Source organism: Centruroides sculpturatus, unplaced genomic scaffold, assembly GCF_000671375.1.
Source record: "Centruroides sculpturatus isolate CEXI.00-Female unplaced genomic scaffold, Cexi_2.0 scaffold276, whole genome shotgun sequence".
Lineage (NCBI taxonomy): Eukaryota > Metazoa > Arthropoda > Arachnida > Scorpiones > Buthidae > Centruroides > Centruroides sculpturatus.
In genome coordinates, this window is record NW_019384509.1 from 319,550 (window position 1) to 330,369 (window position 10,820).

General features: G+C 27.3%; 1 protein-coding gene across 1 annotated transcript in view; it reads left to right on the forward strand.

Annotated features, from left to right (window-relative positions):
- LOC111622325 (A-kinase anchor protein 10, mitochondrial-like) overlaps positions 1-10,820 on the forward strand; it is a 71,166-nt gene that overhangs the window by 44,831 nt on the left and 15,515 nt on the right. Inside the window, exons 8-9 of the mRNA XM_023364680.1 lie at positions 2,254-2,398; positions 5,992-6,100. Of these exons, the coding sequence (XP_023220448.1) occupies positions 2,254-2,398; positions 5,992-6,100 (254 nt within the window). The remainder of the gene's footprint in view (positions 1-2,253; positions 2,399-5,991; positions 6,101-10,820) is intronic.

Here is a 10,820-nt window from a genome sequence, read left to right on the forward strand (position 1 = left end):
TCGACTTACGTCGTTTCGAGTTACGTCGTTCCCGATTATACGTCGTTTGTCAAAAAAGTATATGGAAAAATAAAAATCAAGTTTAAGTCATTTTATTCGACTTTACGTCTGTCCGCCACAAATATTGAAGTCGTAATATCACTAGAAAAGCATTTAAAGCACATAAAATCATATTAAAATATATACATTTACAAGTAGGCTATGTACTGTATTTACAGTACATGCATTCGTAAATTTAGATACTTTTTTTCTGTACTATAATAAAAACTAAAATTTATTTGTTTGTAATCTTAAAATAGATCCTTATTAACCATACATTATTAAAAATGCATTACTAAATAAAATACAGAACCGTATTGGCAATTTATGGTTTAGCCTAGTGACAAGTAGATTTGGAGACAAGTAAATTCGACTTACGTCGTTTTTCGACTTAAGTCGTTCTCCTGGAACCAATTAACGACGTAAGGCGAGGTATACCTGTAATAATAAATAAATAAAAATTATTAAAAATAGTTATGAAAATTAAATTAAACATAAAAATTATTTAAAACTGAAAATTATAAAATAATAATTAAAACTCTGGCTTTTACATCAAAACCAAAACTAAAATTAAAAATCAAATCAAATCAATTGAAAATTAAAACAATGTTTTTAAAAACCATTTAAAATTGAGTTATTTTGAAACTGTCGTCTTTTAATTATTCTTTACTTCACAACTGGGTGCATAGGTAGACACTAGGTATCTTTAACATTACTCTTAAGATCTTTAACATCACTGTGTAAGATATTCCTGAATAAAGAGTGATGTTAAAGGTGCCCAGTGTGTACCTATGAACCTAGTTGTGAAGTAAAGAATAAAACCATTTAAAAGTTGTTTTGAAATTTTCAACTTGTAAATCAAATTAATTTTAAATTTACATTATTTGTGTGCAGCAGTGACAGAACATTTTGCTTTTAATATATATGTGTATATGGGTTTGTTAGAACTGAGGGAATTACAGTGCCCAAGAAGTTAATCAAACTTCTAGAAATCAAGTCATTATTTAAAAGATAACTTCATACCTTGAATATCTGTACTGATTTTTCGTTCTGAGGTGCACTAAATTTTGTGTTTAAGGATATTTTCTTCAAATGTTCAAATTCAAAAATGGCAGAATTATAGGCTGAGAGTGATAACATGACACACAAATTTGATGCTTGCAATTATATCTTAACATCGTTTTTTTTTTACATAAGTGAAGAAATCAAAACTGACAAAGTTTTGGTTTTAATAACTTTAACATTTATTTAAAGTTATATTTAGAAACACAAACTAAAGTTTTGATAACAAAATCATTACCAAATGTCAGTCATTAAAAAATTCTCTCTTTTTCAATCTTTCAAACATTCAGAATTGCTTCATTGTAAAGTGAAAATTCTAAACAATCTAAATTTAAAAAAGGATAATGAAATAGAAAGAATACTTTATATAAAAAACCTATAGGGTATTTCTTATATTTTACATCAGCTTGGTATTTTTAAGTATTTTTGTAGATAGAAGTATATATTACATAACAACAGTTGTGCAATAATTGCATTAAGGGATTTTAATAATTGAAAGGAAGTTTGACAAATGCTTCATTGTAAAGTGAAAATTCTAAACAATCTAAATTTAAAAAAGGATAATGAAATAGAAAGAATACTTTATATAAAAAACCTATAGGGTATTTCTTATATTTTACATCAGCTTGGTATTTTTAAGTATTTTTGTAGATAGAAGTATATATTACATAACAACAGTTGTGCAATAATTGCATTAAGGGATTTTAATAATTGAAAGGAAGTTTGACAAATATCACTGATTTCAAATAAGTTGAGTAAAGTTATAATGAAATTTAAAGAATCTGATATAATAAAATTTAAAATTATAAATTATTTCTAAGAAAATAGTAAAAGCATTTTGCTGTATCTGTAGAAAAACATGAAATATGCAAAAAACAGAAGAATGTGTATATTATTATCAAAATATTTTAATAAAGAATATCTTTTAACAGAAATATATGAGTATATAAATTTTAATTATGTATACTTTTTATGTGAATTTTTTATTTAATTTGAACTTCCAAAATCTAAAACATATTTTTACAAGTTGCATGGATATGATTTGGCTATGTGTGTAATAATAATTTTGTTTCTTTGTAGTTTAATTGGATTTATTTTGTAACGTCAAAATTTATAGTATACAAAATGTTACAAAAATTTTTGTTTTTTAAGGTATTTTTCTCTTCAAGCAACAAGTTCATTAGGCTTTAGTGATCAAATTAGATGTGAGATAGAACAGAATATATGCCAAGCAGAAGGACCATCACCTGATTGTTTTTTAAAACCAGTAACAATCTTGATGCAGCATCTTGAGAAGGTTAGTATTTTTATTGTGGTTTAATTGTCAAATTTTAATTTATATTTTTAAATTGTTATAAGCTCTAAATGCATGATACATCATGTAAGTTTAGGCAATTTCTTAATTAAATTTGTTTATTTTGAAGTATTTGTTCTAAAATAGTTTTCTGAAATTATGAGTATTTCCAAATTGACTATGATTAAAATTATAAATTTTAGACATGCCAATTTTATTTTAAATATAGTTAATACCTAATATCTTTTATTTCTGCTAAATTTCATGTTTTGGTTGTGACTCATTATTAATAAGTTTTCATATTTTCATATTTTCTATTTTTATATCATTAAAGAAATAATCAAAATTTATAAAAACAATTATTATATTTTACTGCAGAATTTAGAAAACTAAACTATATAATATAAATATCACATTTGTATTACAATTACAAAATTTATAACACAGAAATTTGTTACTATTAGAAAGGTTAAATCTTTTAATTTGCAACAATTCTGAAATTTTCAATGAAAAAAATTCACTGAACCAATAATGCATTTTATTGATTTTCATTTTGTAACTATTGCAGCATGTAATTGATGAAAATACATGTTCATTCTAATAACAAGTGTTTTATCATAAATTTTATTGATACTAAATATTTTTTAAATAAATATCAATGCTGATCTACTTTATTTCATTAATTTTTTAAAAAACGCTTTTGTTAATATGAAATATAAATATAAAAATTTTAATCATTCTACTGTAAATAAGTCAAATAATGCCATATTTCTTAAGCTGCAATTTTATGATTTCTTAAAATTACTGTAATTATAAATGTAATTTAGAGTAGAAGTGTACAANCTTGGGGCTACCACCACATGGGATAGTACATTTATCCTACGATAGATGGTGTGAGAGTAGCCAAAGGTATAAGGTTGATCCTATATCACTTACGGGCACAGATTGTCTGAAATCTGTTCTCTTAGTTTCTGATTGCGAGATCCTATCTTAAATCGTTCATAGGAGGGCTGTAATATTCAGGCTTAATGAGGATTAAAGACTGTGTAGTTTCTATCCAAATGTCAGTTTCCCGACACCAGTTTATCTATTTTTCGTAACGCCGATAAACACGCGCGAAATTTATGCCGTAGATCTGATTCAGAGATTCGACGGGAGACATCTCTTAACAAAATGTAGAGTATTTAATATACAAAATAAACGATACTAATACAGAATAAGGAATAATCAAATAATTAAACACATTCAAGCAAAGAACGAATAATTAAATTAATCGAGACCGGAGGAAAATCTATTCTTAACCTATACCGGTGAGAAAGAGCTCACAGTTCATTTAAAATCATACGACTTGTTAAATTTGCTTTGTCGTCTTCTTGTCTTGGCAAGGGTACTTCATTTCGATCGTACTTGAGCTTCGGTTCAAGAGAGGGTAGGATAGGCACAATAATAAAGGTTATCTTCTACGTTCTCACTTAAGTTTAACCCTATATAATACGATCATGGGCGTTTGGAGCCTGTATGTGGAGTGCGGTCTCTTCGGATTTTCCGATGGACTCCTAAGGGCTTTGGCCTTAGAGAGCAAAAAAAGTGGAGCCTTGTCACTCTCGGATCTGCCGACGAACTCCCCGAATTCCGGCCCAGTTTCCGCTATATCTTCCCATTTACGACCAATCATCGTATTTGAATTTTCCCACGTGGACGAATGGGAAGGGGTAGAAATGAGGGGTAAACAGTTCCCATCGAAGCGAGATTTTTAGCAGATAAGGGAAAAACAGAGGATGTTCTAATTTCCGTGGAAGGAAGTGACTCTCCTAGCTGTTTTCCCACGCTAAAAAACGTTAGTTTTCTCACTCAAAACGAAAGAATATTTTATGACAAAATTTTACCCTTATTGTTAAATTATTAATTTAGACCCGGGCTATTCGGATCTCACACTGGCACGCATGTATACGAGCATTTTACGGTGTGTTCGATCGATTTCAAATTGTGAAGACCATTTCTCCCTCCAAAAAATCTCTCTATATATGCATTTGTGAACTGTTATTTATGATATTTGTAATAATTTTTGTTTAATCACTTTATTTCAACTTTTTTTGCTAATTATGTATTCGCTCGAACTTTGTTAAAACCTTAACTGTATCTCAAACAACAACCAAAGTTGTAGGAGGAAATGCGCCTATTTTACCAATCTAGGAATCCCCCTTTTCCAAATTTTAATATCAACTCAAAATAATTTAAAAAGACAAATTACAATAAAACAGTTTATTATCCAAACTATCAGAAATTTCAGAACATGCCAAGGAAGAGAGAAAGGAGCAATTAAATAATTAAAATTATAAAAAAATTTAAAAAAAATATATAAAAATGGGGGATATCACACTTCTGACAATTGCTGCAAGTGTGTGGGCTAGATTTGGAGAATCCATACTTCTCGCATGGACAACTGTATGTGGCCAGCTCATGCATTGGAAAACCTTCTGATTTATTCGTGTATGCACCAGATGGAAAAACAAAAAATATCGTGTATCCACAAGCACTCCAATAAATAAATAAATAGAATTGGAACGACACTTTGAAATGTTTTCCTGGTGGAAATGAATAATAATAATAAGTTTCAATAAAAATGTTAAAATGTAAATTGAATGTTATCATAACGAGTTTGCTTGAATTTCGTTTCTTCTGAGATTGCAGCAATGCATGATGGGTAAGGTAGTATTGTATATTTTAAGCCAACTTAAATGACAAAGTCAACTTAAGTAACACAATGTGAATGAAACTGACTTAAACATTGATTTGACTTAAGATGATCCATGTTTTCAAATTTAATTTGCTTTCCAAAACAAGCTAAAGTTGGTTTTTGATATCATAAAAGCCTTCTCCAAGGTCTATTCAAAATAAATGGCAGAAGTAACAAGAATGAGTAGTGCAAGAGCAAATGAGAAAAAACATATCTAAAATTGGACTTAAGGTGAAATTTATTTTATTTATTGTCAGACATTTGGAAGCATGGAACAAATTATGGCTACAGCACCTGTCTTTTCTTTTGCATGTCCATGCTTACCGTTCCAATGATTTTGTTTTTGAAAAGTGATAACCTTCTTTATTTGCATGTACATGCCACCTCAATAGAAGTTTAAATAACATAAACATAAGTTTTTGAGAATACATTCTTTATCACAATTCTTTCTATTAATAAAAACAAAACATTCAGAGAATAATGCTGATAATAAATGTTAGATTAAATAATAATTTCTAATTGATGCTTTAAATCAATTATTTATATTTTAAATTACTTAAAATAAATTAATCTATAATGATTTTTTAAATATGCAAAAATTTAATTGTATTTAAAATGTCATGTTGAGTATGATTGCTTTAGAGCTATATGAAATAAGTTACTTTAATTTTGTAGTGTGAATATTTAACTTTACTTTTGATGACGCAACTTAATTTAATTCTACTTAAATATTAATTATATTTAAAAGTTAGTGTGAATAAGATTTTATAATATTTATTTAGATTAAATTGATTTTAATATATAATAAAAATTATCGCAAGTTATTAAAAAAAATAATCAAAAATGCTTTGTTTTATAGATATATTTACCTCAGTTTCTAACAAGTCAGTTATATTTTAAATATCTCTCAGAATGTATTAATACTATTCAAAATGGTGGTGATCTTGTTAGTCAGCGCAAACGTTCTGGTAAGTTTTTAAATTTTTAATTCTATATAAATAAAATAATTTTCTATTTTGTTTATCATTTTTTTAAAGAATGCTTATTTTTGCCTTAAAGACAAAAACATAACAAAAAAATATTTAAGTAATAAAATTATAATCATGTATATAAATTTTCAGAGTTTATGAAAATTCTTCTTATAATTTAGATTATCCATAAGTAACCATATTATTATTATGTGATAATTGCAAACCACTTAAGACAGAAGATGGAATTTATTCTCTAGTTAAAATTTATATATAATTTTCTAAATGATAAATCAAGGACTAGGTTCCTGAAAAGTATTATTAAAATATTTATTTTTCTTTTATACATTCATTTTTTTTATTCTGTGGCATATTTTTGTTACCTCTGCAAGATTTGTTTGTTCTCAGAATTTTAATTATAGCAACCATTATTTAATTATTTTAAAATTATTTTAAACTTTATTTGGAATTCCTTTAACCTTTCAGCAGTGGGTTAGTCAGGTATGGTGCTATTTCTATGTAGTGGAGAATAAACATAGAAAATTTTTTAAAGTATTTTTCCACGCATTTTTTGTCTCATTACTATTTCAGAAAAAGATTTTGTAAACAGTTATGTCTAGTAAAGAAAAGTTTTTTTTTTATTGTTACATTACATAATTCCTTTTTTATGTGAATTTTTTTTGTGGTAGTTTTTGGCGAATATCCACAAAAGAATTTTCGGATATATCCATCCTTCACCACTGCCACATGATCGCCCTTGGCGGATATATCCTTCGGTCTGGTCACTGCTGAGTGGTTAACATTTTTATCTCAGATGTTACCAGAGGACTATTTTGGTAGTAGATTATCACTTATCACTAGCTTTTGCAATAATTAGTTATTTAGGGTGGTTTTCAATACTAATTTTCTATTTATTTACAGTTTTTATATGACAATAATTAAATCATAATTATATAGTAAATTCTCAATTTAAAAAACTACTTGGAAGAAGAGACATCCAATATTTTGCAATGTCTATTAACTTCAAATAGACAGTTGCTGATTTTTAGACAATTTGTTTCATACATAACACTTTAATACCTTCAATTCATTCTTTGTATACCAAATTTTCATTTTTAAACATTTTCATCTGACAAGGAATTTGAGTTATAGTACGATGGTGCTTTCTATCAGTTTCAGTTTTAATAACAGCAAAATCATTTGTGAAAATTATTTTTATTATCTATTTTCTGTTTACATATATAATATACAAAGTTATATGCAAATTTCTTCTCATTTTTTTTACAACTTTCTGACCACTTTTTTCTCAAGAAAATATGCATACTATTAATATACAACATTCAACTATGATTAGCTTTAGTTGGAATGTCTAATATTTTTACCAGTTTCCATTATTATTTTCATATATTTTAAACCCAAATGATTATTTTTAAAGATTTTATTGCTTGTGTAATATTGAAATTCATCCAATCATACTGTATTATTGCTTGTTGATTACTTTACTTGTCTACATTCTCTATCAGACTGATGAGGGACATAGTCCAAAATGCATTTTCAACAAACCAAAAGACAATAAAAGTACTTCTTAAACAGTAAGTGATTTGGCTCCTTGTATGATTTTATCCTGCTAGAGTATCACAATATTTGTGTATATACTTGTTATATATATATAATATATATATATAACATAAATCCAGACAATAGAAAATTACAAAAAAAATAAAATAACCACAATAAGAATGAATAAATAAAATGATTTTAAAATTCATTTAATTATATAAAATAGCACTATCTTAGTAANAATAATTTTCTATTTTGTTTATCATTTTTTTAAAGAATGCTTATTTTTGCCTTAAAGACAAAAACATAATAAAAAAATATTTAAGTAATAAAATTATAATCATGTATATAAATTTTCAGAGTTTATGAAAATTCTTCTTATAATTTAGATTATCCATAAGTAACCATATTATTATTATGTGATAATTGCAAACCACTTAAGACAGAAGATGGAATTTATTCTCTAGTTAAAATTTATATATAATTTTCTAAATGATAAATCAAGGACTAGGTTCCTGAAAAGTATTATTAAAATATTTATTTTTCTTTTATACATTCATTTTTTTTATTCTGTGGCATATTTTTGTTACCTCTGCAAGATTTGTTTGTTCTCAGAATTTTAATTATAGCAACCATTATTTAATTATTTTAAAATTATTTTAAACTTTATTTGGAATTCCTTTAACCTTTCAGCAGTGGGTTAGTCAGGTATGGTGCTATTTCTATGTAGTGGAGAATAAACATAGAAAATTTTTTAAAGTATTTTTCCACGCATTTTTTTTCTCATTACTATTTCAGAAAAAGATTTTGTAAACAGTTATGTCTAGTAAAGAAAAGTTTTTTTTTTATTGTTACATTACATAATTCCTTTTTTATGTGAATTTTTTTTGTGGTAGTTTTTGGCGAATATCCACAAAAGAATTTTCGGATATATCCATCCTTCACCACTGCCACATGATCGCCCTTGGCGGATATATCCTTCGGTCTGGTCACTGCTGAGTGGTTAACATTTTTATCTCAGATGTTACCAGAGGACTATTTTGGTAGTAGATTATCACTTATCACTAGCTTTTGCAATAATTAGTTATTTAGGGTGGTTTTCAATACTAATTTTCTATTTATTTACAGTTTTTATATGACAATAATTAAATCATAATTATATAGTAAATTCTCAATTTAAAAAACTACTTGGAAGAAGAGACATCCAATATTTTGCAATGTCTATTAACTTCAAATAGACAGTTGCTGATTTTTAGACAATTTGTTTCATACATAACACTTTAATACCTTCAATTCATTCTTTGTATACCAAATTTCCATTTTTAAACATTTTCATCTGACAAGGAATTTGAGTTATAGTACGATGGTGCTTTCTATCAGTTTCAGTTTTAATAACAGCAAAATCATTTGTGAAAATTATTTTTATTATCTATTTTCTGTTTACATATATAATATACAAAGTTACATGCAAATTTCTTCTCATTTTTTTTACAACTTTCTGACCACTTTTTTCTCAAGAAAATATGCATACTATTAATATACAACATTCAACTATGATTAGCTTTAGTTGGAATGTCTAATATTTTTACCAGTTTCCATTATTATTTTCATATATTTTGAACCCAAATGATTATTTTTAAAGATTTTATTGCTTGTGTAATATTGAAATTCATCCAATCATACTGTATTATTGCTTGTTGATTACTTTACTTGTCTACATTCTCTATCAGACTGATGAGGGACATAGTCCAAAATGCATTTTCAACAAACCAAAAGACAATAAAAGTACTTCTTAAACAGTAAGTGATTTGGCTCCTTGTATGATTTTATCCTGCTAGAGTATCACAATATTTGTGTATATACTTGTTATATATATATAATATATATATATAACATAAATCCAGACAATAGAAAATTACAAAAAAAATAAAATAACCACAATAAGAATGAATAAATAAAATGATTTTAAAATCCATTTAATTATATAAAATAGCACTATCTTAGTAATCATAGTTTTGTTTATTAAATTTGAAGTTTACTGAATTGAGATCCTTTCAATCAAGGATTTAATGTAAAATTATTTGCTACTATTATTTATTATTGCTTTTCATTAAATTTTTACATTAGATTACACTACATTACATTAAAAGAGTAGAGAGGTTGTCTGTATATGCACAGACTTTACCTCTAAGAAATTAGAAGTGTTGAAATTGAAATCAGAAGAGGAAGTGATAGTAAGTAGGGAAGGAAAGAAAATAGGGAAAGATTGAAGGGAAGTGTCGGATCATTGATCGTCTGCATCAGAATTGTTGAACAAGTAAAATACAGTGACAAGACAAAATACAGTGGTGCCTCGTATAACGTACTTAATCTGTTCCAGATGCATGTCCATTAAGTGAAAAGTCCGTTATACGAAATGCATTTTCCTATAGAAATACGTGTTAAAACATATAATTCGTTCTGCAGCATAAAATAACCGTATTGTACCATGAAAAAAATTAAAATGGAGCAGTCACCAATTATGCCGGGTAGTCAGATGTTAGGAGGAGGTGGAGGAACACTTACTTCACACATTCATACAGATACAGACTTTTTACACATTGCAGCAGGTCTCTTTTTATTATTTTTTAATCGGAGTCAGATTTAGGAGAGGCTACCGGAGCTTACAGCGTCAACTCCTCTTGTTCCATTCTTTGTTTTTTGGCAGTTTGCTTCTTGAAAAACATGTCCAAGGTAGTCTGTTTCTCTCTGTTCTTCAACGCCTGTCGGAAATGACGGGCAAGGGTGTCATTGTAGAGATCATTGATCCTGTTGGCCTCAGCTATGTTTGGATAGTGAGTGTTGGTAAACTCCTAAACCTCTCCTCATTTGACAAGGAAGTTTTTGTCAATTTTCACTCCTTCTGATGATTTCTTCTTTGTTTCAATTGAAATCACCTTTCTGTGTTTTTAGAAGCCATGATTTGAATAAATGTAAATACCCTGCACTGAGGTGATATACGTAATAAACAAGGGAGCAATCCGAATCCCAATGGGAGCTCTGTGCTTCAGATATACTAATAATATATTCTAATAATACTAATATATTATAAAAATAGCAGATTGTCATTGGCAACGGCAAAAGAGTGGAAACATCATTCGCACTTGTTCGCAGAAAGTCC